This window comes from Scyliorhinus canicula, chromosome 2 (genome assembly GCF_902713615.1).
Source record: "Scyliorhinus canicula chromosome 2, sScyCan1.1, whole genome shotgun sequence".
NCBI classification, from domain to species: domain Eukaryota; kingdom Metazoa; phylum Chordata; class Chondrichthyes; order Carcharhiniformes; family Scyliorhinidae; genus Scyliorhinus; species Scyliorhinus canicula.
The window spans coordinates 91,735,870-91,763,815 of NC_052147.1; the positions used below are offsets into that span (position 1 = coordinate 91,735,870).

The window sequence follows — 27,946 nt, forward strand, 5'->3', positions numbered from 1 at the left end:
GCTGCGTCAGTACCTGCTCGACAAGTGCATCGCCTCGAGCAGGACTACCAGTTATAACCTCAGGGGGAACGGGCAGGTGGATAGGGAGAATGCGGCGGTCTGGAAGACCGTCCTACTGACCCTCCGGTCCAGGAATCTCCCGGTTTCCCATTGGCAGGAAGACCTCCCCGACACGCTCCACGCTATTAGGTCCCTCCTATGTACCGCCACCAACCAGACCCCTCACGAGCAGCTCTTTGTTTTTTCCAGGGGCACTACCACGGGGGCTTCGCTCCCAGCATGTTTGAAGACACCGGGCCCGGTACTCCTCCGGAAGCACTCAGGGCGCACAAAACTCACCCACTCGTAGAGAAAGTGCTCCTACTGCATTCAAACCCCCAGTACGCCTTCGTAGAGTTCCCTGACGGTCGTCAGGACACTGTATCCCTCCGGGACCTAGCACCTGCAGGATCCAACCCCCCCCCCACGTCCACCGCCGAGGTACCCCTCACACTACATCCCGCCCCCCACGCCCCTGCACCTACCAGTTTGCTCCATTCTTTTTGTGCGCCTGCGCCAGCTAGATCCCAGCGCTCCCAGTCCCCTGTTGAACAGACGGGTACGAAGCTCAGGCGGAATCGCCCCCGGAGTCCGCCATCATATCCCAACCGACGGTGCTCATCCAGCCACCAGAAGGGGCTGCAACCCCGGTGCTCCACCGATCACAGCGGACAACTCGGCCACTGGACAGACTCGATCTGTAACCCACCATCCCCGCCGGACTTGATTTTTTTTTACAGGGGGTGAATGTGGTGAATCACAATAGCGTAATTCACACTGTATTACACATGTTGTACTATGTCTCTGTAAGTTTGGCACACGAGCAGTTGCGCTGCTCTGCCACTAAGAGGAGATGCAGTGGGAGTGTATGGGAGTTTGTACTGGGATCCACCCATGGCTCCTCCCCCTAACCGGAAGTATAAAGGTTGATGCTGAGAGCCTGCCTGCCAGTTCATCTGGAGTTCAACTTGTCACAGGCAGGCTCTGTGTTGTAAGACGATTAAAACCACTGTTCACTTCTAACCGCGTGTCGCGTGAATTGATGGTCTCATCCCAGAGCTCGATAGGTTTTTGAGTAACAATGGGGTGAAAGGTTATCGTGGATTAGAATTATAATAAAGTCAGCCATGAATTATGGAGTAGGCTGCAGGGCCGACTGGCCTACTACTGTGTTCCTAATTCTGTTAATTTCTCAGTCTAAATTCAGAATTTCAAGGAGTTTTCTCATTGGTGCAGATTTGTGCTTTTGACCCAGGGATATATTCAAGTTTCTGTTTAACTTAAATTATTATGTGTTTAATTTATTTTCAGCCTAAACCTGGCTTCACAAGTTATTATTGTGTTCCAGGGGATCAGTAGCTGTGCAAATCAGTGGCTGTTGAGCAGTCATGTGAGGATGAACTTCCTGAGATAAGCCTGTCTTCACTAGTTTTCCTGTTGTTTTTGTACTGTGGTTTAGTTTGAAGTAGTGTTATCATTCCTATCCTGTTTATGAGCCCTGAAAAGTTTGAGGTCAACCCACAGTCACCAAAAAGTTCATGTTTTTTCAATCTTTCATAATTCAGCCCTCTGACAAAGGAGAGCAATCTGTTGCTCTCGTCTCAACTCCGTCCAAGGCTTGACTTTCTCCCTTGGGACCACAGCTGAACAAGGTGTAGAATTTACAGTGCAGAAGGAGGCCATCGGCCCATCGAGTCTGCACTGGCTCTTGGAAAGAGCACCCTACCCAAGGTCAACACCTCCACCCTATCCCCATAACCCAGTAACCCCACCCAACACTAAGGGCAATTTTGGACACTAAGGGCAATTTATCATGGCCAATCCACCTAACCTGCACATCTTTGGACTGTGGGATGAAACCGGAGCACCCAGAGGAAACCCACGCACACACTGGGAGGATGTGCAGACTCCGCACAGACAGTGACCCAAGCCGGAATCGAACCTGGGACCTTGGAGCTGTGAAGCAATTGTGCTATCCACAATGCTACCGTGCTGCCCTAATTAAGGCATGAAATAAGCAAAACACTGTACCAATTGGATGTGATATCTGTCACTTGCCATTCTGTTTACTTTGTGAATCCTCCACAATCTAGTTCCACATATAACATGGAACCAAGTAACCTCGTACTCACCTGGGCCTTGGACTAAAATTGAAAGATAAAATTCACTCAGTACCTAAAAGGATAATTGGATCAATAATACTTAGTGGAGTAAATCTTTGAGACAAGTATTTCTACAAGTCAGCTAGGAAAAAAAATAATCTTGAAAGATGAACAACAATGAGATGATACGTTTCTCCCTTCCCCCAAACAGTTGGTGCAGTTCAGTGTATTCTTTGTGTGTATGATTACAAGTTAAGCATTTGTATTTGTAACTGCTGTTGATGTCTTGCAGAGTTGGAGGATGAAAGTTTGGAATACATACTCATCGACCAATTTCAACAAAAGTTTGGTCCTGCTGTAAGTTCACCAGTACAGTTGCCTTTTCTCTCTGAGAAGACTGATTTGACAGGGACTGTCACAATTAAATAGGATGTTGTTTGTTCAGTGAAAAAGGGAGGGGGCAGCAGGAGTGTTCCAATCCAGCTTTGAGTAAATTGATGGTAATCTGATTTTTAATTCTATTTAGAAGGATTTAAAGTAAATTTTTACCTCTGCCCTCATTTAATTCCTGGAATATAGAACCACTGAACAACAATCAACCTTGCATTTTGGGCTGCATGGTAATTCCTTATTTATTTTCGTCCTTAATGGAAAGCTGTTTGACTGTGAAGAATATCTGTCGCTTACCTCATGTTACCTATACACTTTACGGTAGAAGTCCAAGATACTGCTCATGGGTAACAATCTTGGTGGCTCTTTCCTCCCTCTCCCTGACTAATTCCAACTTTACCCTGGCTGAGGTCAGCTGATTCAGCACAGATCCGGGATCAAATCTTCAGACAAGGTTAGTTCTTTACTCCATTTCACCTATGAATCTTCTGTCTTCCCTCCAGCATTTCTAATTACCTGGAACCCTATTAATTAATTGTCTAGTTCTTTCTTGAAACCCATTACGGTATTTTTTTGTTCCACTTTCCTGTTTCATCTACATTTCTACTTTCTGTTGTTAATTTGTAAATATAGCCACTTGTGCTTAAATTCTATATATGGCAATAAAACTTACATAGATCCTATTTGTCTAAATATAACTAGAAGCAGAAATTGACCATGCAGCCCCTCGGAGCTTGCTCCAGCATCCATTATGATTATGGCTCAATTGCACTTTCCCACCCACTCCCCATATCTCTTAATTCCCCGAAAGAACAAAAATATATCTTCTCAGCCTTCAACATATCCAACAGTGGATCATTCATATCCCTCTGGGAAAGAGTTCCAAGCATTCACAACCCTCTGAGTGAATAATTGTTTCCTCAACTCAGTCCTAAATGAATGACCACTTACTCTGTGCTCCAATGTTCTTGATTCCCCAGACAAGGGAAAAACTTTGGTCTGCCCCTTCAGAATCTTTTATGTTTCAAAGAGGTCACCTGTCATTCTTCTAAACTCCAGAGAGTATAGGACCAATTTAAGCAGCCTCTCATCATGGGAGAATCCTCTCATCCTCGGAACCAACCAAGATGAATGCATGACTAGAAATATAGTGCAGGTTGGAGGCCTTTCAATTCTTGGGTCAGTGAAACTGGCTGGAAGGGAAATGGGACTTGTACAGGCCGCATGGGTTGCACTGAAAGAGCTGGGACACTCTTTCAGGGTGTGCTGCTATTGCTGTTGGGGAGGGTTTTAACTAACTTAGTAAGGATGTGGGAACAAGGAGATAAAATCAGAGAGGAGTATCAAGGTGCACGGAATACTGAGAGCGATTAAATAGCACTAGAATTGGCAATAGTAAATTAATAGGTGGGGTCAGAGTAAAGAAAAAAGTAATGTCTAAATCGGGGTTATGTGAATACATGTATATGAATACAATGTGTTAAATAATACTGGGGGTGTCATGTTCTTGTGCACTGACCAATAGGAATGATGCACTACAGAACATCTAGTTCTTGACTAGATAAAATAATTTATTAATGCGTGGCAAAGATAACTGGAATAAATATATTACAAACTACTAACACCAAGTAACTATTCTTGAACTACTGCAAAATACATCTATCCACCAACCCGACTTACTCCAAACTCCCTGAGGCCCAGAGTCACATGATAGGTTTACACTGATTGCTTATGCATATGATTTGGAGTTGGGGACCAAGGGCAATGTGTCCAAGTTTGCAGATGACACTAAGATGAGTGGTCAAGCGAAAAGTGCAGAGGATACTGGAAGTCTGCAAAGGGATTTGGATAGGTTAAGTGAATGGGCTAGGGTCTGGCAGATGGAATACAATGTTGACAAATGTGAGGTTATCCATTTTGGTAGGAATAACAGCAAACGGGATTATTATTTAAACGATAAAATATTAAAGCATGCTGCTGTGCAGAGAGACCTGGGTGTACTAGTGCATGAGTCACAGAAAGTTGGTTTACAGGTGATTAAGAAGGCAAATGGAATTTTGTCCTTCATTGCTAGAGGGATGGAGTTTAAGACTAGGGAGGTTATGTTGCAATTGTATAAGGTGTAAGTGAGGCCACACCTGGAGTATTGTGTTCAGTTTTGGTCTCCTTACTTGAGAAAGGACATACTGGTACTGGAGGGTGTGCAGAGGAGATTCACTAGGTTAATCCCAGAGCGTTGGAATTTAGAAGGATGAGGGGGGATCTTATAGAAACATTAAAAATTATGAAGGGAATAGATAGGGTAGATGCGGGTAGGTTGTTTCCACTGGCGGGTGACAGCAGAACTAGGGGACATAGCCTCAAAATAGGGGGAAGTAGATTTAGGACTGAGTTTAGGAGGAACTTCTTCACCCAAAGGGTTGTAAATCTATGGAATTCCTTGCCCAGTGAAGCAGTTGAGGCTCCTTCATTAAATGTTTTTAAGGTAAAGATAGATAGTTTTTTGAAGAATAAAGGGATTAAGGGTTATGGTTTTCGGGTCGGAAAGTGGAGCTGAGTCCACAAAAGATCAGCCATGATCTCATTGAATGGTGGAGCAGGCTCGAGGGGCCAGATGGCCTACTCCTGCTCCTAGTTCTTATGTTCTTATATCATCACAGGGGGGACATTCGGTGATGGCATGTAGGAGAAGGTTGGACATAATAGTAGCAGCACCCTGAAAGGGTTTCCCAGCTCTTTCAGTGTAACCCATATGTGTTTTTTGGCCCTAGCCTTGTTCCCAGGGGAAATTGGCTGACAAACCTGACCCATCTAATGGTACTTTATGAGAACATATCGAAAGCCATGCAAAAAAAGTTGGAAAAAAGATTTTGAGTGGCAGCCATTTATAGGAGACAGAGAAGGTGCGAAGCTCATTTGGAGCAAGGATGGTGGAGGCAAACTCGTTGGGTGGGGCAGCACCTATCACAGTAGATACGCTGAGGGAGGTAATGGCAATCGAGTTTGAGATAATTTGGCGAGCACTTTGAGAGGCAAGGAAGGGAGATTCTGGAGACCCACAAAGCTTCTTCTGTGGAAGACATGCTGGGCCCAATAAGAGAAATTGGGAAGGACATCAGAGACGGTGTTGAAGCAGGAAGAGGTGCTGTTACGACACAGCAGTCAAATAGCCTCGCTGGAAGCTGAGCTGCTGGTGGTAGAGAGGAAAGGAATAAGGGCCTGGGGGCAAAGGTCGAGCACCTGGAGAACAGATGTTTCCAAACTTGTCGCGGGGGGGGGGGGGGGGGGGGGGGGGGGGATCAGATGTTCACTCCTGAGCTGAATAGGCCATGGGGAATGAGTCTCCACGGGCGATGATGGTGTGTTTCCACAGTTACTGTTCGAAGGAGGCGTGTCCTGAGATGAGCCGAAGAAAATCGGGATGTGATGTAAGAAGGCAGCAGCATTTGGATTTATCATGATGTCGGAGCAGAGCTTGCAGGGAGGCGTGCAGCCTTTAATAAAACGAAATTGGCATTGTGCAAGAGAGGTGTGCGTATTGGTGTGGTGTACCCTGTGAGATTGAAAGTCATACACAATTCGGGAGAATCATTTTTCGAGGAGGCGGAGGCATTCGTCAAAGAAGAAGGGGCGGAATTCTCTGGACCCCCCCCCCCCCCCCCCCCCCCCCCCCCCCCCGGGCGCCGCGTGAATCGCACCGGGACGCAATTGAAAATGAAAAATGGAAAACGCTTATTGTCACGAGTAGGCTTCAATGAAGTTACTGTGAAAAGCCCCTAGTCGCCACATTCCGGGGCCTGTTCGAGGAGGCTGGTACGGAGAATTGAACCGTGCTGCTGGCCTGCCTTGGTCTGCTTTAAAAGCCAGCGATTTAGCCCGGTGTGCTAAACCAGCCCCAATTGTCTGCAGAGCGGAGAATCGGCGTGGTCGGGTGGTCGGGGTATGCGCTGACTCTCCGACCCAGGCCCGCGCACCGATTCGCCGCGCTGAGCGGCTGTCACAAAAGATCCAAGTCCCACTGGCACCATTCTAACATCCTCTGAGCCGGCGGGGCCTTGGCGTTGAAGATTCCGGGGGGTGCCTGTGGTGGGGGGGGGTGGTTCCGTCATGGCCTGGCCCACGATCGGGGACAACTGATCGGTGGGACGGCCTCTCTGGCTGTGGGCCTCCTTTCCTCCGCGCCGGCTCCTGTAGCCCTGCGCGTTTGCGCATGCGCAGACTCCGGGGTCGGCCGTGGCGCCATGCTAGACCCTTGTGGGCCGGTTAATGAGGTCCCTGAACAGGGGAGTCCCTGAACTCCCGTTTTTACACCGGCGTCGACACTTTGCTGCCCAATGGGAGAATCCTGCCCAAGGACTTCGACTGAATTGAGTAGGCTTGAATGGGACGTTAATGGGTATTGATTGGATGGGATGGTTAAGGATATTTTAAATATTTTTATACATTAGGGCTGTACGGTAGCACAGTGGGTAACACTTGCTTCACCGCACCAGGGTCCCGGGTTCGATTCCCGGCATGGGTCACTATCTGTGTGGAGTTTGCACGTTCTCCCTGTGTCTGCATTGGTTTCATCCGGGTGCTCCGGTTTCCTCCCCCAAGTCCTGAAAGACATGCTGTTGGGTGAATTGGACATTCTGAATTCTCCTTTTATGCACCTGAATTTAATATTGTTTTTCTACAGGTCCGATTATGCCTAATTAAATTCTGTATTGTGCGTTGCCAGGTCCGCCCCAATGTCTTGGGGCGGACCTGGCAAAGAGGGGGCCGGACCTCCACCAAAAGGTATGGGGAGGCACAACTGTTCAAACAAGCCCAAAACAAATTCTGCCACCTGGGGACCCAGATTTCCCATGACTGCACACGGATCCACAAGTGGAACCTGACCAGTGTGGTAAAGGAAATAAGAAAGGACCTACAGAGATGGAATACACCCCTTCTCTCCCTAGTGGGGATGGTACAGAGTATCAAGATGAATGTACTGCCCAGGTTCCACTTCCTGTTAAGATCCATGCCTATCTACATCCCCAAGGCCGCCTTCAATGCATTCTACAAAATGATTAAGCCGTGGGGTTGAGGATGAGGGGAGAACCCAAGAATCCTCAAAGTCCTGCAGAGAAGAAGAAACATGGAGTGCCTGGTCCTCCCAAACCTACAGTACTACCACTGGGCAGCCACGATGGAAAGAGTGATCGGATAGGTGAAAGAACCAGTCATGGATTGGGTGAGGATGAAGGAGAGCTCCTGTTTCAGGGCAACCCTCTAGGCCCATGGCACAACCCTCCAGGCCCCCATCCCTGCCAGCAAAACACTCAACAAGCCCAGTGGTAGTAGCCACCTATGAACCTGGAACCAGATGAGGCAGCACTTCAGCTTGACCGAGATGTCCACCATAGCCCCATCTGTGGCAATCACAAGTTCGCGCCAGCCATGCCAGATGCCACCTTTGAAGAGGTGGAGACAGGACGGGGGACACTGACTGTTAGGGATGCTTACACAGAGGACAGGCTAGCAACCTTGGAAGAACAGATAGAGATTGCAGTTACCTAACTAAAACAATCTCCGGCACCTACAGGTTAAGAACATTTCTCCACAAGGAAATGACAGCATACATGCTAGAGAAGCTATTGGAGGCGGGTAATCTGGGAGGGAGGAACTGTGGGGACCTGTGCGGACGACAGAAAGTGCACACTTCCCACTGGAAGAAACATGGGGGGGGGAAATGGAAGGAAGTACTGGGGATGGGAATAGGGTGGGGACTCGAGCGAAGCCCTTGATGCACGATCAATGACTACTAAAGCGAGGTTGTAGTTCAACTGAAGGCTTTAATGAGCTAGATGTTTCCCCCAGCAGCTCAGGTACAGAAAGGGAGCTGCTGGGGCGGCACGGGCTCTAATACCCTGCCTTGCAGGGTGGAGCTACTATACAGGCTCGACCAATAGAAAGCATACATTATCTACCAATGGTGTTCCAGCATTACTAGGTACCGTAATACCTCTACACATACTACCACATTCACCCCCTGTTTAAAAAAAGTCCAGGGGGGGTGGTGGCTTGGTATTACAACGTGGTAGAAGTTATGGTTATGGAGGTACCGTAATACCTCCGTACAGCGTTTTGCCTTATTATCGTAACTATTTACAATTAACTATATACACGTTAAAGTGAAGCAATCAGTCGATCGGGGGCCCTGGGCGTCCTCTGCGAACGTCCAAGCTTTGGTGGTGACGCCGGTGGAGGTTCGGGCGTCTGTGACTCTGGGAGTGTGGTTTCGATCTCTGTGGCAGCTTCAACGCCCCTAGACGGCGCTGGTGGGGAAGCTGATTGACCTGGGAAGGGAGCGTCTGCGGGGGGGGGGCCGAGACGGGGCCGGCGGAAGAACCGATCCTCCTGGGAAGGGGGCAGCTGTAAGGTGAACCGGTGGGATGCGGGGTGGGACTGGTGGTGGGGCTGTGCGCGGTGATCCGGCGGGCGCCAGGTCTCGTCAGCTGTCAGGGTACGCCACGTAGGTGTACTGGGGGTTAGCGTGGAGAAGATGGACCCTCCCGACCAACATGTCCGACTTGTGTGCCCGCATGTTTTTCGGAGCAGGATGGGTCCGGCGGCTGCCAGCCAGGTCGGGAGCGAGGTCCCAGTGGAGGACTTCCTCGGGAAAACAAGGAGCCGTTTGTGAGGTGTTTGGTTGGTCGTGGTGCAGAGCAATGACCGGATGGACTTGAGGGCATCCGGGAGGTCTTCCTGCCAGCGGGAGACTGGGAGATTTCTGGACCGTAGGGCCGGTAGGATGGTCTTCCAGACCGTTCCGTTCTCCCTCTCTACCTGTCCGTTACCCCAGGGGTTGTAACTGGTCGTCCTGCTCAAAGCAATGCCCTTGCTGAGCAGGAATTGACGCAGTTCGTCGCTCATAAAGGAGGACCCCCCATCACTATGTTTGTAAGTGGGGAACCCGAACAGTGTAAAGATGCAATGGAGGGCTTTGATGACAGTGGTTGCGGTCATGTTGGGGCAGGGGATGGCGAATGGGAATCGGGAGTATTCGCCAATCACGTTCAGGAAGTATGTGTTGTGGTCGATGGAGGGGAGGGGACTTTTGAAGTCCATGCTGAGGCGTTCAAAGGGACGGGAAGCCTTTATCAGGTGCGCTTTCTCTGGCCGGTAGACGTGCGGCTTGCACTCCGCGCAGATTTGGCAATTCCTGGTGGCTGTCCTGACCTTGATAGAGTAGGGCAGGTTGCAGGTCTTGACAAAATGGAAGAAGCCAGTGACCCCCGGGTGGCAGAGGTCCTCGTGGAGGGCTCAGAGGTGGTCCACTTGTGCGTTGGCACATGTGCCGCGGGACAGGGCATCAGGAGGCTTGTTTACCTTCCCGGGACGATACAAGATCTCGTAGTTATAGACGGAGAGTTCAATCCTCCACCACAAGATCTTATAGTTTTTTATCTTGCCCCGCTGTGCATTATCGAACATGAAGGCGATGGACCGTTGGTCAGTGAGGAGAGTGAATCTACTGCCAGCCAGGTAATGCCTCCAATGTCCCACAACTTCTACTATGGCCTGGGCCTCCTTTTCAACTGAGGAGTGGCGGATTTCGGAAGCACGGAGGGTACGTGAGAAGAAGGCCACGGGTCTGCCCGCTTGGTTGAGGTTGGCCGCCAGAGCTATGTCAGATGCGTCGCTCTCGACCTGGAAGGGGAGGGACTCGTCGATGGCGTACATCGTGGCCTTTGCAATGTCAGCTTTGATGTGGCTGAAGGCCTGGCGGGCCTCTATCGACAGGGGAAAAACTGTGGATTGGATCTGAGGACAGGCCTTGTCTGCATAGTTGGGGACCCACTGGGCGTAGTAAGAAAAAAAAAACCGAGGCCGCGCTTCAGGGCCTTGGAGCAGTGAGGGAGGGGGAACTCCATAAGGGGGCGCATGCGTTCAGGGTCGGAGCCTATAACTCCATTTCACACTACGTAGCCGAGGATGGCTAGGTGGTCGGCATTCGCTTCCGGAGACTGCAGCGACCGCCCGGGCCTGGCATACCGCCATGAAGTGGCCCTTTTTGCCGCACCCTTTACTGGTGGACGAACGGGCTGGGCAACGCTGTCAGGGATGTTTGGCTTGCCCGCAAAAATATCAGCGGGGTTGCCGGGCCGTCTTGCAGCACAAGCTTGTGGGAGGATGTGGGGCATTGCCTCGGAGTCGGCTGTAGAGGGATTCCACGCTGTCCAGGGGGCTGCCGCGCGGTCGGGGGCGTAGGCGCGGGCGTTTCGGGAGGCCACATCCAGGGAGCCGGCAAGGCCTTGAGGCCGAGCGTTTCTTTCTCCAGCAAACGCTGGCGGTTTGAGAGGATAGCATACCCGCAGCGAAAGCGTCCCGAATCAACAGTTCAGTGTGGTCATTTGCTGAAACTTGCGAGCAGCTGCAGTTTCTCCCCAACATTAGGAGCGAACGGTAGAATTCTTCCAGTGACTCACCAGGAATTTGTCGCCTCGTCGCTTGTAAATGCCGGGTGTAGACCTGATTCACAGGACGAATGTAATGTCCTTTCAGCAACTCCATCGCGGTATCGAAGTCGCCGTGTCCTCGATGAGGGTGTAGACTTCTGGGCTCACCCTCGAGTGCAGGATCTGTGGTTCTCTTGTGGGTGTGTTTTCTGCTATTCCAAGGTAGCCGTTGAAGCATGCCAGCCAGTTCTTGAAAGTCGCCGCCGAGTTTACTGCGTGGGGGCTGAGTTGCAGACACTCCGGCTTGATTCGGAGCTCCATTCTTTAAATCTAGCTTATTAAATTGATGCACAATCAATGACTACTAAAGCGAGGTTGTGGTCCAACTGAAAGCTTTAATAAGCTAGATGTTACCCCAGCAGCTCAGGTACAGAAAGGAAGCTGCTGGGGCGGCACGGGCTCTTATACCCCGCCTTGCAGGGCGGAGCTACCATACAGGCTCGACCAATGGAATGCATACATTATCTACCAATGGTGTTCCAGCAATACTAGGTACCGTAATACCTCTACACAGACTACCACAGCCCTGAACAGGGCAACTACATCTCCACTTGGGCAAGGCTCCACCTCATGCAACTGAAAGTGGTACATAGAGCGCACCTGACAAGAACCTGAATGAGCAGGTTCTTCCTGGAGGTAGAGGACAAATGTGAACGGTACCAGGGAGGGCCTGCCAACCACACCAACATGTTCTGGGTATGCCCCAGACCCGTTGGATTCTGGGCAAAGTTGAGAGTGGAGCCATCTGTGATAGTGGCAGTGCGCGAGAGTGACATTCTTCAGGGTATCGAACCAGCCCGAATTATTAACGGGGAATGGGGCCAATGCCCTTGTCTTCGCTTCCCTAATCGCCTGTCGGAGAATCCTGCTTAGCTGTCGGATCAGCACCACCCACTGTTGCAGACTAGCTGACAGACCTGTCGGCATTTCAAATTTGCTATCTGAGGGTCAGACTGGGCTTCCATAAAACATGGAGGCTCAACTTATTCCATACTTTCCTGGCCAGCTTCCTACCTGCACCCTCAGTAAACTTGAGTTCATCCAAAACTCTGTTGCCCATATCCTAACTCAGACCAATTCCCCTTCACCCATCAACCCTGTGTATGCTGACCTGCATTGGCGCTGTGTCCACACCTTTATTTAAAAAGAATCATGTTTTCAACTCTCATGGCTTCATCACTGACTATCCAACCGCTCACAATGCTTTGAGATCTCTGCACTCCCCAATCCTGATCTCTTGTACATCTCTTTTAATCATTCCACCAATGGTTGCCATACTTTTAGCTGCAGAGGTACCAAACTTTGTACCAAACATAAATCTCTCTTCTTTTTAATCATTTAAAACACTCTAAAATGTTTGAGACTTGATATTGAAGTTTGTTTGATAACACTCCTGTGAAGTGCCTTGGGATATTTTACTATGTTAAAGGTGCTGCTTAAATGTAAGCTGTTGTAACATGCTTTAATGGCAGAGTCTCATTCTGCCAGCAGGGGAGGCTACCAAGCCACCTTTTGAGCCTGGGCTAAGTTTTTACGTTTGCTTTGAATGTTCCCAACTCTCTTATGCCTTTCATGTTGGGTATTTATGAAGTCTGGATCATAAATCAAGCATTCAGCATTGTTGTTGAGACAATAGAGCAGACTTGGAAGAATTATTTGAGCAACCAATGCACATCACCAGATCCTGGTTCCATCGTGGTAGTGCTGAGAGCATAGCAATCATTTCCTCTCATAGCTCAAGAGGGGTCTGTTGATGGATAATTGAACCCATACTGTTTTTCATTACCCGTGAGTTTTCAGATGCAGGAGATTTTGGAACAGGACAAGGTACGCCAAATTTTCTTGTGCCTCACCCACTCCTGGCTAGTGGATGGACATAATATCATTCTGGTCGCAGCTTGAAGTAAATTCTGCATGGCTTTCTGACTGAAGAGAGATGGGCATAGCTGAGAATTCAAATGTTAATTTTTGAAGGATTGTCTCTTCTGTGTGATTCCTTGCAGATCTTTCACATTAAACAGCAAAGTGTCATTGGGGTTGCAGTGGAAGGAATTGATATCTGCCGTTTTGGAAAGCTGTGTTTGATACAGGTACTGTTCCAGCCCTGTGTCAGTGCCTGGGCAGTCATTACATTCCAAAATTCCACTGTTTAATCATCTTCTATTTTTTAAAGATACTTATTGAAAGTGAAGGCTCCATGTTGATCCTTATCCTCAAGTATCTGTCTGAAAAGACCATATTAGCTAAAAATTTTACAGCATTTGCTTGTGTTCATTTAGAGCACCTTATTACATTTCCAACTAAAATGCATAGGCCTCATCTCCCAGATCCATCCTGTCCCTTCCATGCTGCACACTGAAGAGAATGAGCAGCATGCAGGCATCACTAGGAACTTTAGTTGAATGCATGTTTTCAGACTGTGGTGAATGTACATCATGTAATTCACACTGTGTAGTATTGCGTTCACACCGTATAGCATTGTGTCCTTGTGGGCTCTGTCTGTGAGCCGTTGCGCGGCTCTGCCCACAGGGGGAGATGAGGAGCTTGTACAGGGCTCCACCCTCTGCTCCGCCCATGGCTCTGCCCATTGCCCCTCCCTCTACCGGAAGTATAATGTGCTGCAGCCTTGTGAGTCTGCCCTCAGTTCTTCTGGTCGCAGGCAGGCTCAGTTGTAAGTCTCTTAAAGCCACAGTTTACTTCCTATCGTGTCTCGAGTGAATTGATGGTCACATCACAGACTCTATAAACATTAGCTTCCTTTTCTCTCCACAGATGCTGTCAGACCTGCTGAGATGGTCCAGTATTTTCTGTTTTTGTTTCAGATTCCAGCATCTGGAGTAATTTACTTTTATCTTCATGTTTTCTGGAGCCTTTGAAGCATGCAGTCCAATAAGGACAGCTTCTCCATTTCATTTCTCAATTCGATTTTTTTGTTTAAATGTATGTACTTGGGGGAGGGGGGGTGGATTTTGTTTTCGGACTTGAAGCTCAAGATGATGCATGGTCTAATTGAAATGCAGTTGATACAAGATGGAGAATTAGATGTGGGCATTAAACCATTTCCATAGAATCCCTGCAGGGCAGAAGGAGGCCATTAGGCCCCTTGAGTCTGCACCAACCCTCTGAAAGAGCACTCTACCTAGGCCCACTCTCCCGCTCTATCCCCGTAACCTTGCACATTGATCATGACCAATCTCCCTAACCTGCACATCGCTGGACCCAAATAACAACTTAACAGCAGTTTTCTAACTGGTCTATTGTTGTGGCTGAGGTTGAATGGGGGGGATCAGCATTTGGCACCAAACAGTTATGCCTTAACAAGCTGTGCCACCTTTGGTCAATTACTTCAGTAACTTTGAACTTCTATTGCTCATGAAGCTGTTAGTTTTGAATGTCGATTCAGTTCCTCATTGGCTTAGGTTTCACCACCTTCTACCTGCATCACTTGATTTTTCGTTTTTTTTCTAGATTGCAACAAATGATCAAATTTATCTGTTTGATATTTTCCTCCTGGGGCCAGTGGCATTTAAGAATGGACTGAAAATGATTTTGGAAGACTCTGATATACTGAAAGTAAGTGTCACCATTGTGATCTCTGCAGGCAGGCATGAAATTATGCCATGTTGCACAGCTTTGGGAGCAGGCACGTGATATGCTCTCTACCAATCCTAAATGGCTTTGATGTGGTATTCTTGCGCATTTTGGAAAACTAGGTAACATTTCTTCACTCAGCATGTTCCCTTGCCAAAAATATGACCATTTCAGGAGATGGCTTTGAGAGAATCAGAAACACAATCAAATCATACTCGTCTATGGTATAAAGCATTGGAGTACTAACCTGTAAACGATGCGTCTTGACCTTTTTAAAGGAACTGGAATAGTGTATCATGGAATTCACCTTACCCACAATTTTTAATAGATTGTGGTATGGGGAGCACACGGCCCACTCTACAGGTGTGGGGGAGCAGAAATGGACAAGTAATTTTTAAAGCAAAACAATGTTTATTCTATGAACTCAAGTTAACCTTTTTGAAACATACAGTGAACATCTTAGCAACCATCAATTCAAATACAACCCCCAAAGAATACAACACTAAGTAATCCTTAATAACTTCCCAAACAACATCCAGAAGACAAAAGAAACACCTTTTAACAGAAGCACATTAGGTTTACATTCACATCTGAGAACATTTATAATTCAGAATTCACCAAATGATCAAGAGATAGTCTTTTCATGGCAGAGAGATCAACAGTACACCTGCTCTGTCTGGCTTCAGCTCCAACACTGAAAACAAAACTAAAACACACTTTGCAGCAAACAACCTAAAACTAAAGTAAAAAGCTGACAGACAGCCCAGCTCCACCCACACTCTGACATCACTGATAAACACCCATTTCTTAAAGGTACATTTCTTAAACACCCATTTCTTAAACGTACTCTCACATGACATAGGCCATTTAGCGCCTCCAGCCTGTTCTTCAATTTGAATATTACTGATTTGTCACTTAACCAAGAGCTTCAGTTTCACTGTTGTATTGCTAGTCACAGGAAATCCATCTAATTTCTTTTTCCCATTCGTCTACCCAGACCACTGCAGTCTGTTATTAAGAATAGGCATAGACCATACAGTCCCCTCAAGCTTGCTGCTCCTTTCAATACAATCATGACTGATCTTGGAAGCATTGCGATACTGTAGAACTTGAAAAGGACATGGGCCTGAATTTTGCACACATCATCACGCACAGTGAACAGGGCCGGGGGAGGGCAGCAAGGTAGCACAGTGGTTAGCGCTGCTGCTTCACGGCCCCGAGGTCCCAGGTTCGATACCAGCTCTGGTTCACTGTCAATGTGGAGTTTGCATATTCTCCCCATGTTAGCATGGGTTTCGATGTGTAGGTGGATTGGTCACGCTAAATTGCCCCTTATTTGGAAAAAATTAATAATAATTTATTTTCACAAGTAGGCTTCAATGAAGTTTCTGTGAAAAGCCTCTAGTTTTGGTTACTCTAAATTTTGAAGAAGAAAACAGGGCCGAGGGGCAACCACAATTTCTGCTTCTAGCTACAAACAAGAGACTGGCACGATTTCACACGGTCTGGCCAATTAAGGAATGATCAATGAGAAATGCGCCCCACATTGTAAAAGGGCTTCTGGCAGGATGGGAGAGTGGTGAGTATCCAATTGGAACCCAGCAGGGGATTTAAATTCCTCGGGATGGTGAGCCTTTGTATTTGTCCATCAGGTAGCAGATGCTGCATGTCCAGCAGGGTGCACGGAAAGATTTGACAGAGGTCTGAGGACCTGTCTGCCATGGTCTTTATGATGGAAGAGTCCATGAGAAACCTGAGCACTGAGCTCACAGCCTCCTTCATTGAGAGAATGGTGTCTGTCGTGAGAGGCAACTCCAGGAACAGAATTGGTGTCGTGCTCGGACCTGCAAGCCACACCGGCAGTGATCTCTGCCAGAGTAAGAGATGGATGAGGCACCCAGTCTCTCTGCTAGCTGCCCATCCATCCACCGGGAGGAGGGATGTACAAACCTACCAGACGCAACAAACTTCCTGTGGTTATTGTGGGCTCCTCTTGGGGTCCACCGGATGAGGGCAGCATCCCCTGTCCCTCAGCCAGTGGCTATCACATGTAATGAAGCCATGACAACTGACAAGTGCCCATGGCACTGGACACACCCTCCAGGGGCAGCCTGCTCAGGCTTCACTGGCAAGAGGACAGCCGTCCAGGTAACCGGGGCAGACGTGACAGCAGAGTCAGCAGGCTGCCTTCAATGCCACTGCGAATGAGGGGTAGGGGGGCACCAAAATGCTGCACTCGCAAGTTTAAAGGCACCGTGAGCCTGAAGGGGATTTTCACAGAACATTATTTCCCATCATCCTTGCAATGTTCGATTTCTATGTGATATTTCAGGCTTTATTATGTTACGTTCATCTACTGTCCCTCCGTACAATATATATAAGTACTGATTTTGTTTTAGTGCCCTCCATATCCTTCAAGTTTTCCATCGGTGCATTGCACGGCAGTGGCTTCAGAGAGACTGCAAGGGCTGCAAACTTTGTTACAGAGGTTGTGATTTGACAGTGGGGTTGTTAGGATTTCCTCCTCAGACATGTTTTTTTAAAGTGCTAGTGCCCTTGGCATGAAGTTGGAGCCATTCAAGACAGTCTTGCTGAAGGTGCGCTTAATTAAGGTGTTGCTGGTGTCCCTGCCTTCCTGAAGGTTCCTCACATTTGCTCAGCCTGACTGCCTTCATCCATCCAGTAATGAATGAATGTGAGGACCTGTCTGAATAGAGCATCAGTGACGAGTTTGCCAAAACTGCAGATAGCTGATGGGGACATGCAGCACAGATCCCCCACTGACCCCTGGAAAGTCCCAGATGCAAACAAATTGATGATTACTGTGACCTTCAGAGCCAATGGCATTGGGTGCCCACCCACACAGTTGAAGGCAATCTCTGGCCTAGTCAGCTGGCATATTAATAACCTTGACCCTCAAGAGGTCGAGCCTCCTGCAGCACTGGACCACTTGACCTGCTGAGGTGAGGTAGCTCAATCGCTGATTGTGAACTCTGGCAGCAGGATGGTCTGCAGACCATTTTACCTTGTTCTCCTGTTAGCCCTACACCCCTTCTCTGCCCACAGGTCTCCCTGCGACACTGCCTGTGGGCACCTGGCTGCTTCACCCTTCTGCTTCTTTCTCTTCAGAGGAGGTCCTCATAAGAGTACAGAATCCCGATCGAATGAAATGCAGATGACACTGTCCTGTGCACTGAAGGCTGCACTCAGCAGAAATTCTCCAAGAAAGGTTAATACCGCATAGTCCTCAAAGAAAAGCTAACTTTAAAAAAAAACAAATGGATGGTATGACCTGGCGACGTATTTTTTCCACCAAATGCATGGCCTGAACTATGATGTGCAGCTCCTGTTCATACACCTGATGGTTCTTCATACGTCTTGCAGGTGTTTCCTGTCTCTTACCAAGACCTGTGCAAAGTCTGGAACATGGTTGCCTCGCGCCACAGCTCTCCCACGTCAGGAATGGCAGTTGTCATCAGGGAGCAGGTGCTCAAGAATCCGCAAGTCCACCAACACCATTTTGGCTGGCATGGCGGAGAGGTGGGCTGTGGCCAGAATTGAGGACGTGCTGGATGGTGGAGGAGTGCGCTGGATGGCACCCCACAAGTTGGCACGCCGCGCCCCGGTGGATATCAAGCTTACGGCCAATGCACTCTGTGACCTCAAAGCACTGAAGTTCTGACCCAGTGGTGCTCGTTGTCTCGCGGTGGTGCAGCTGTGTGGTGGACTCCTGTCTAACCATGCCCCTGCTCGGACGGAATTTCATGAAGATCATCGGGATCTGGCGCCCCACAGCCCTAAGCACCTCCCGGAAATACCCTCCACACCCTTTTGTACGGCATGGAGGGTTTCCTCTTTTGGCAGCTACTGCTGCACACCCTTCACTTCCTCACCCTCACCTGGACAAGACTTAGTGGGCTTTGTTGTCGTCTGACGGTGGTGGTCCCTTTTATGGAGCAATCCGTCCCCATAAAACTCTGGAACCGGGGGTGGAGGGTGTTGCACACAGCAGTCCCATACAACTGTGGACTGCAACAGTTCACTGACTCCCAAGGTGCCTGCCTTTTTTTCTACCTTAAGAGTCCATTGACCATGTGTATATAAGTTGCTTTAAAGAACATAAGAACTAGGAGCTGGAGTAGGCCATCTGGCCCCTCGAGCCTGCTCCGCCATTCAATGAGATCATGGCTGATCTTTTGTGGACTCAGCTCCACTTTCCGACCCGAACACCATAACCCTTAATCCCTTATTTTTCAAAAAACTATCTATCTTTACCTTAAAAACATTTAATGAAGGAGCCTCAACTGCTTCACTGGGCAAGGAATTCCATAGATTTACAACCCTTTGGGTGAAGAAGTTCCTCCTAAACTCAGTCCTAAATCTACTTCCCCTTATTTTGAGGCTATGTCCCCTAGTTCTGCTTTCACCCGCCAGTGGAAACAGCCTGCCCGCATCTATCCTATCTATTCCCTTCATAATTTTAAATGTTTCTATAAGATCCCCCCTCATCCTTCTAAATTCCAACGAGTACAGTCCCAGTCTACTCAATCTCTCCTCATAATCCAACCCCTTCAGCTCTGGGATTAACCTAGTGAATCTCCTCTGCACACCCTCCAGTACCAGTATGTCCTTTCTCAAGTAAGGAGACCAAACTGAACACAATACTCCAGGCGTGGCCTCACTAACACCTTATACAATTGCAACATAACCTCCCTAGTCTTAAACTCCATCCCTCTAGCAATGAAAGACAAAATTCCATTTGCCTTCTTAATCATCTGTTGCACCTGTAAACCAACTTTCTGTGACTCATGCACTAGCACACCCAGGTCTCTCTGCACAGCGGCATGCTTTAATATTTTATCGTTTAAATAATAATCCCGTTTGCTGTTATTCCTACCAAAATGGATAACCTCACATTTGTCAACATTGTATTCCACCTGCCAGACCCTAGCCCACTCACTTAACCTATCCAAATCCCTCTGCAGACTTCCAGTATCCTCTGCACTTTTCGCTTGACCACTCACCTTAGTGTCATCTGCAAACTTGGACACGTTGCCCTTGGTCCCCAAATCCAAATCATCTATGTAAATTGTGAACAATTGTGGGCCCAACACTGATCCCTGAGGGACACCACTAGCTACTGATTGCCAACCAGAGAAACCCCCATTAATCCCCACTCTTTGCTTTCTATTAATTAACCAATCCTCTATCCATGCTACTACTTTACCTTTAATGCCATGCATCTTTATCTTATGCAGCAACCTTTTGTGTGGCACCTTGTCAAAGGCTTTCTTGAAATCCAGATATACCACATCCATCGGCTCCCCGTTATCTACTGCACTGGTAATGTCCTCAAAAATTTCCACTAAATTAGTTAGGCATGACCTGCCCTTTATGAACCCATGCTGCGTCTGCCCAATGGGACAATTGCTATCCAGATGCCTCGCTATTTCTTCCTTGGTGATAGATTCCAGCATCTTTCCTACTACCGAAGTAGTTTTGGGGTTGCGAAAGATTGGGAAGATTCTGTTCGTGAGTGTTCGCGGTCTTAGCCAGGATAGTGGAGGAGGAGGAGGACCTGGACCCTTTGGTGGCGATATTTGGGGTTTCAGAGAAGCTGGAGCTCATGGAGAGGAGGATGGCCGATGTCTTGGCCTTCGCCTCTCTCATTGCACGGCAGTCGTGGCGGTTTGCATTGCCACAGGGGGTTGCAGCTTGCTTGGGTGACCTATACGACTTCCTGCTGTTAGAGAAAATAAAGTATGAGTTAAGGGGCTTTTCAGGGGGGGTTTGAGGAAAATGGGGGATGTTTGTGACTGTGTTTGAGGAGCTGTTTGTCATGGGGAGGGAGGTGAAAATTGGGAAGAAACTATAGTTAATTGTTGGGAAGCATGTTTCCTGGGGTGTTTGTTCGCTCAAACCTGTTTTGATACATGTTTGTAATAAAATACATGTAAAAAAAAAATAAAAACAGTTAGAGCCAAGTTGTTTACCCTTTGGCAGTTTTGGTCCCAAGCATTGAACACCAATACTCATACAAGCGTTAACATGACACAGATTACACTGGTGTGTCCCTCCTACGCAAGGTGTGATGATGAGGGCTATCATCACTCACCCCGTTCAAGGTCATGATTGGGGGGCATCTTTGAGGTGCCCCACGAGGATGCAGACGGTGGTCCCATACACCTAATGCCAGGATTTGGGATGGTCGGGAGAAAAATGCCACTGAGACTCGAGGCTCCACGCATCTCAACCTGGTGGAGTTGAGAAGGACAAATGTGGGGAAGTGGCAGTGAGAGGGAGGGTGTGTGGCTTAGTGGAGAAGCACTCATTAAGGGTGGACACCCAAAGACATGGATGGCTGAGCGTCAGGACTCTGGCAGGAATCTTCAGCACTCACTTTGGTGTTGACCTGTTTTCAGTGCATGATTATGGAGTCATGATGTGGAGATGCCGGCGTTGGGCTGGGGTGAGCACAGTAAGAAGTCATACAACACCAGGTTAAAGTCCAACAGGTTTGTTTCAAACACTAGCTTTCGGAGCACTGCTCCTTCCTCAGGTGAATGAAGAGGTATGTTCCAGAAACATATATATAGACAAATTCAAAGATGCCAGACAATGCTTAGAATGCGAGCATTTGCAGGTAATCAAGTCTTTACAGATCCAGAGAGAGGGGTAACCCTAGGTTAAAGAGGTGTGAATTGTCCCAAGCCAGGACAGTTGGTAGGATTTTGCAAGCCCAGGCCAGATGGTTGGGGGTTAATGTAATGCGACATGAATCCCAGGTCCCGGTTGAGGCCGCATTCATGTGTGCGGAATTTGGCTATAAGTTTCTGCTCGGCAATTCTGCGTTGTCACGTGTCTTGAAGGCCGCCTTGGAGAACGCTTACCCGGAGATCAGAGGCTGTTCATTCGTTGTCGCATCATCTGCATGGTCTCTCTCCTACAGAAACTCAGCACCCTTGGACCAGTTGAATTAGGAACATTCCTCGTCACAACGCGCCACAGCAAAAAAAATCGCACCGACCTCCTCAGAAGACGAACACGGGACACAACCGACAGAGTACTCTTCGTCGTCTAGTACTTTCCTGGAGCGGAGAAACTACGACATCTTCTTTGCAGCCTTCAACACATCATCGATGAAGATGAACATCTTGCCACGGTCATCCCACACCCCCACTACTTGCCGTCAAACAACCGCACAACCTCAAACAAACCATTGTTTGCAGCAAACTACCCAGCCTTCAGAACAGCGACCACGACACCACACTGCCATGGCAATCTCTTCTTTTTTTTAAAATAATTTTTATTGAAAGAGTTTTTCCATACAGACATTTACCCCTACTAATTTTTAAATTATTTACAACACAATCCCTCTAGGCAAATATCCCTCCCTCGCCCGCCCTCTCGCGCGCACCAGTCCTCCCTCTCTCCCCCCCCCCCCCCCCCCCCCCCCCCAAGCAACAACTTAACAAAACAAGGCAGCCTACAGTTTCAGACATGAGCAGCGAGCAGTCTTGCCCGCGTTACAGTCGAGCATGTCCCCCCACGACCATTGCTGCCCCCCCCCCCCCGGGTTGCTGCTGCCACGACCCCGAACGCCTATCTCTGATCTAAAAAGTCAAGGAAAGGTTGCCACCGCCTGGAGAATCCCTGTACCGACCCTCTCAGGGCAAATTTGATCCTTTCTAGCTGAATATAGCTAGCCATATCGTTAATCCAAGTTTCAACGCTTGGAGGCCTCGCGTCCTTCCATTGAATTAATATCCTTCGTCGAGCCACGAGGGACGCAAAGGCCAGTATTCCGGCCTCCCTAGCCTCCTGTACCCCCGGTTCTACCCCGACCCCAAAGATCGCAAGCCCCCATCCTGGTTTGACCCTGGACCCCACCACCTTCGACAACGTCCTTGCCACCCCCTTCCAGAACCCTTCCAGCACCGGACATGCCCAGAACATATGCACATGGTTCGCTGGGCTTCCCCGACATCTGACACACCTGTCCTCACCCCCAAAGAACCGGCTCATCCTTGTCCCCGTCATGTGAGCTCTATGCAGCATCTTAAATTGAATGAGGCTCAGCCTCGCACACGAGGAGGAAGAATTGACCTTCTCCAGTGCATCCGCCCACGTCCCGTCTTCTATCTGCTCTCCCAGCTCCCCTTCCCACTTGGCTTTCAGCTCCTCCCCCGATGCTTCCTCCGCCTCCTGCATTATCTTGTAGATGTCCGATATCCTCCCCCCTCCGACCCAGACCCCCGAGAGCACCCTATCACTCGCCCCCTTACTGGGGAGCAGGGGGAACCCCCTCCACCTGCCGCCTAGCAAATGCCTTCACTTGTAAATATCTGAACATGTTTCCCGGGGGGAGCTCAAACTTCTCCTCCAGCCCTCCCAGGCTCGCAAACCTCCCCTCTATAAATAGGTCCTTCAGCTGCCGTATGCCCACCCTGTACCAGCTCTGAAATCCCCCGTCGATGTTCCCCGGGATGAATCTATGGTTCCCTCTTATTGGCGCCGCCAACAGACCTCCCTTTTCCCCCCTGTGTCGCCTCCACTGCCCCCATATCTTGAGGGTGACCTATTCCCTTGACTAGCTCCTCTAGCCCTATTGGCGCCCCCAGCCCTTCTACCAGCCCCTCCTGGACCCTTGGGAACCTCAATTTGTTTAGGAAGTCCTCCATTCCCCCTCTCCTCGTCGGCGGCTCAGACCGATACAACTCCTTGTAAAAATCCCTGAAGACCCCGTTCACTTCTTGCCCCTTCTGCACTACCTTCCCGCCCCTCTCCTTCACTCCCCCAATCTCCCTAGCCGCATCTCGTTTGCGAAGCTGGTGTGCCAGCATCCTGCTCGCCTTTTCCCCATACTCATAGACCGCGCCCTGCGCCCTTCTCCACTGCGTCTCTGCCTTCCTGGTGGTCAGCAGGTCGAACTTGACCTGCAGGCTGCGCCGTTCTCCCAGCAGCCCCTCCTCTGGTGCCTCCGCATATCTCCTATCCACTTCCAATAGCTCCCCCACCAGCCTCTCCCTCTCCTGCCTCTCCTTTCTTTCTCTGTGTGCCCTTATGGAGATCAGCTCTCCCCTGATCACTGCCTTCAGGGCCTCCCAGACCGTCCCCACCTGCACCTCACCCGTGTCATTCAAGTCCAGATAGCTCTCAATGCTCTTCCGGACCCTTTTACACACCTCGTCGTCCGCTAACAGCCCCACATCCAGCCGCCACAGCGGGCGCTGGTCCCGCGCCTCCCCCATTTCCACATCCACCCAATGTGGTGCATGATCAGAGATCGCAATGGCCGAGTACTCAGCTTCCCGTACCCTCGGGATCAGCCCCCTGCTCAACACGAAGAAATCGATTCTGGAGTACACTCTATGGACGTGGGAGAAAAAGGAATACTCCCTCGCCCTCGGCCTACCAAACCTCCATGGGTCTACTCCTCCCATCTGCTCCATGTACCCCCTCAGCACTTCTGCCGCTGCCGGCCTCCTATTGGTCCTTGAGCTCGATCTGTCTAGCCCGGGGTCCAGCACTGTGTTAAAGTCCCCCCCCATGATCAAGCCCCCTGCCTCCAGTCCCGGAATGAGGCCCAATAGGCGCCTCATAAAACCCGCGTCATCCCAGTTCGGGGCATATACGTTGACCATCACCACTTTCTCCCCCTGCAGCTTACCCTTCACCATCACATACCTACCCTCCTTATCCGCCACCACCTCCTCCGCCACGAACGACACCCTCTTTCCCACCAGAATCGCCACCCCCCGGTTCTTTGCGTCCAATCCAGAGTGGAACACCTGTCCCACCCACCCCCTTCTCAGGCGAACCTGGTCCACTACCTTCAAATGGGTCTCCTGTAACATTGCTACATCAGCCTTCAGTCCCTTCAGGTGTGAGAATACCCTTGATCTCTTGACCGGCCCATTCAGCCCCCTCACGTTCCAAGTGATCAGCCGGGTCGCGGGACGACCCGCCCCCTTCCCCTGCCGATTAGCCATGTCCTGTTCCCTGCTCGCCCCGGGTCGACCCTCCCCTTCTGACCCGCTCCCCATGGTGATGGCCCCCTCCCCCCACCCCTCCAGTCCTCCACTTCCCGTTCCTGGTCTTTCCAGCAGCAACCTGGTGTCCCTCCCTAACCCCCCTCCCCCCCCCCCCCCCCCCCCCCAGGCTAGGACCCCTCCTAGCCGCAATGTACCCTCCATCGTACTCCCGTAAGTCAGCTGGTTTACGCTGACCCGGCTGCTCCTGCCACACTCCGACTCCTCCCGGCTCGGGGGGGGCCTCCCCCCCCCCCCTTGCCACTCCTCCCTGGCCCCGCTCCAACGCGGGAAAGGTCGCCATTGCTAGCCACGCCCCGCGCTCCTCCCCTCCCCCCTCCTCTGCCCCGCGCGCAGGAAAACAGAGGAAAGCCCGCGCTTTCGCCCTGCCACACCCCACCCCGCCATCTTCAGTTCCACCCCCGTCCCCGTCCATGCCTGTAAAGAACCCCCCCCTAGGAGCCCATATCCCCGATCTGCTCTCCCCCCCCGTCCCGCCTCCCCAACTTAACATTATAAATAACAGATAGATAACAAATAACAATGTACTTAACAGTCGCCCTCTACCAAACAATATAAATAACCATAAATAACCATGAATAACCACAATAACAATAACTAAGGGAAGTTGGCAAAGGGGGGAAAAAACATCAGAAGAAAAACCCAAAGCAAGAGTTCAAGATCCAAACAAAGAAAGAAGAAAAAAAAGGAAACCGTTCCAATAAGAGTTGCCCAGTTCCGACCCAGCCGAAAAAAAAACCGCTTGTTCAGCTGAAAGTACCCGAGCGGCTACGGCCGCCAAGTATCCCCTGGGTCTAATTCGAGTCCAGTTTCTCTTCCTGTACAAAGGCCCACGCCTCCTCTGGGGACTCAAAATAGTGGTGTTGGTTCTTGTAGGTGACCCACAAGCGCGCTGGCTGCAGCATTCCGAACCTGATCCGTTTTGCATGTAGCACCGCCTTCGTCCGGTTGTACCGGGCCCGCCGCTTTGCCACCTCCGCACTCCAGTCCTGGTAGACCCTCACCGTCGAATTCTCCCACTTGCTGCTCCTTTCCCTCTTGGCCCACTCCAGCACTCTCTCACGATCGCTGAGTCGCTGGAACCGCACCAGCACCGCCCTCGGGGGCTCATTTGCTCTTGGCTTCCTAGCCATGACCCTGTAGGCCTCTTCCAGCTCCAGGGGCGAAGGGACGGCCCCTGCCCCCATCAGGGAGCTCAGCATTTCTGCTACGTATCCCGGGAGGTCTGACCCCTCCAGGCCTTCTGCCAGGCCCAAGATCCTCAGGTTCTTCCGCCTCATTCGGGTATCCAGCTCCTCAAAACGGCTCTGCCATTTCAGGTGGAGTGCCTCATGCACCTCTACCTTTCCCACGAGGACCGTGGCCTCCTCCTCCCTCGCAGTCATCTCCTGCTGCAGCTCCCGAATCGACGCCTCTTGGGTCGCCTGGGCTCCCATCAGCCTGGTGGTCGTCGCATTCATTGACTCCAAGAGCTCCATTTTCAGCTCCGTAAAGAAGCGCAGGAGAGCGGCCTGCTGCTCCTCCGCCCATTTCCTCCATTCCTCGGGTGCGCCACCGGCCGCCATTTTGGTCTTCTTCCCCCGCTTTTTTTGGGGAGCTGCTGTTGCTTTCTTTACCACCCCACTCCGGGTACCGACCATAAAGTTGGTCTGGTTCTCCTCAGGGAGCCTTCCCCCACCGGGATTTGTCCTTCCAGCGCCGTTGGGGCCCTCCAATCGGCCCGAAAACACCTTTGTAGCAGGAGCCGCCAAACGTGCGACTTAGCTGGTCATAGCCGCAACCGGAAGTCCTGCCATGGCAATCTCTGCAAGACGTACCAGATCATCGACATGCATACCACCATTACACCTGAGAACACCACCCACCAGGTACGCGGTACATACTCGTGCGACTCGGCCAAAGTTGTCTTCCTCATAAGTTGCAGGAAAGGATGTCCCGAAGCGTGGTACATTGGCGAGATCATGCAGATGCTGTGACAACGAATGAACGGGCATCGCGCAACAATCACCAGGCAGGAATGTTCCCTTCCAGTCTGGGAACACTTCAGCAGTCAAGGGCATCAGCCTCTGATCTCCGGGTAAGCGTTCTCCAAGGCGGCCTTCAGGACGCGCGACAATGCAGAATCGCCGAGCAGAAACTTACAGCCAAGTTCCGCACACATGAGTGCGGCCTCAACCGGGACCTGGGATTCATGTCGCATTACATTCACCCCCCACCATCTGGCCTGGGCTTGCAAAATCCTACCAACTGTCCTGGCTTGAGACAATTCACACCTCTTTAACCTGGGGTTACCCCTACCTCTGGATCTGTAAAGACTTGATTACCTGCAAATGCTCACATTTTAAGCATTGTCTGGCGTCTTTGAATTTGTCTATATATATTTCTGGAACATACCTCTTCATTCACCTGAGGAAGAAGCAGTGCTCCGAAAGCTAGTGTTTGAAACAAACCTGTTGGACTTTAACCTGTTGTTGTAAGACTTCTTAACTATGATTATGGAGAATCATGGAGCCTGTTGAGTTAGGTATTCTACGCATAGCGATCGAACTGCAGCAGAGACATCGACATGCCGCTGCATGTACTCATGAGAAGTGCCCTGCAGAGGAGGAGGTTGGGCCCTAGCTGTTCCAGAAGCAGCACCATAGATGGTTCAACCTCGTAAGAGACACTACCGCCAAAGGATCTTCTAACATCGCACATCGTACCTGCAGATGTCGGAGTGCCAGAGAAAACCGCATTTGTCCCGAGGAATAGTGTTCTGCAAGAGCTGACACCGCAAGGGATGGGAGGACAAACACTGCCCGTGACCCTTAAGGTTACCGCTGCTCTGAACTTATGTGCAAGCAGCTCGTTTCAGGGCAACACTGGTGATTTGTGTGGCAATTCCCAGTCAGCCGCACAAGTGCGTTAGGGAGGTAACCTGCCCCTTATCATAGGGCCCACATGTATATAAACGTGGACAGGTACCAGGTGAGCAGGATGCCAGGTCCATGGGCTTCGCCCACTTAGCAGGCATGCCCCAGGTGCATTGTGTGGCAGACTACCCACATGGCCCTGCAATCTTCATGGTATCATGAAGCCCCATTGATGAACCACAAGGGATTCCACTCCCTCCGTGTCCAACTCATTAAAAAAAATTTTTAGAGTACCCAATTCATTATTTCCAATTAAGGGGCTCTTTTGCATGGCAAATTCACCTACCCTCCACATCTTTGGGTTGTGGGGACGAAACCCAAGCAAACACTGGGAGAATGTGCAAACTCCACATGGACAGTGACCCAGT

The 27,946-nt window shown here is 50.0% G+C and overlaps 1 protein-coding gene across 7 annotated transcripts in view; it reads left to right on the forward strand.

The window, feature by feature from the left end:
- Positions 1–27,946, forward strand: part of exd1 (exonuclease 3'-5' domain containing 1) — a 142,005-nt gene that overhangs the window by 32,335 nt on the left and 81,724 nt on the right. For 4 of the 7 annotated variants that reach the window (XM_038782935.1, XM_038782917.1, XM_038782901.1 and 1 more), the window contains 3 exons: positions 2,434–2,498; positions 13,024–13,110; positions 14,489–14,593. In XM_038782935.1, the coding sequence (XP_038638863.1) occupies positions 2,434–2,498; positions 13,024–13,110; positions 14,489–14,593 (257 nt within the window). Of the gene's footprint in view, positions 1–2,433; positions 2,499–2,946; positions 2,986–13,023; positions 13,111–14,488; positions 14,594–27,946 lie in introns of all 7 variants that reach the window. The other 3 variants (XM_038782892.1, XM_038782910.1, XM_038782927.1) reach the window with 3 other exon arrangements.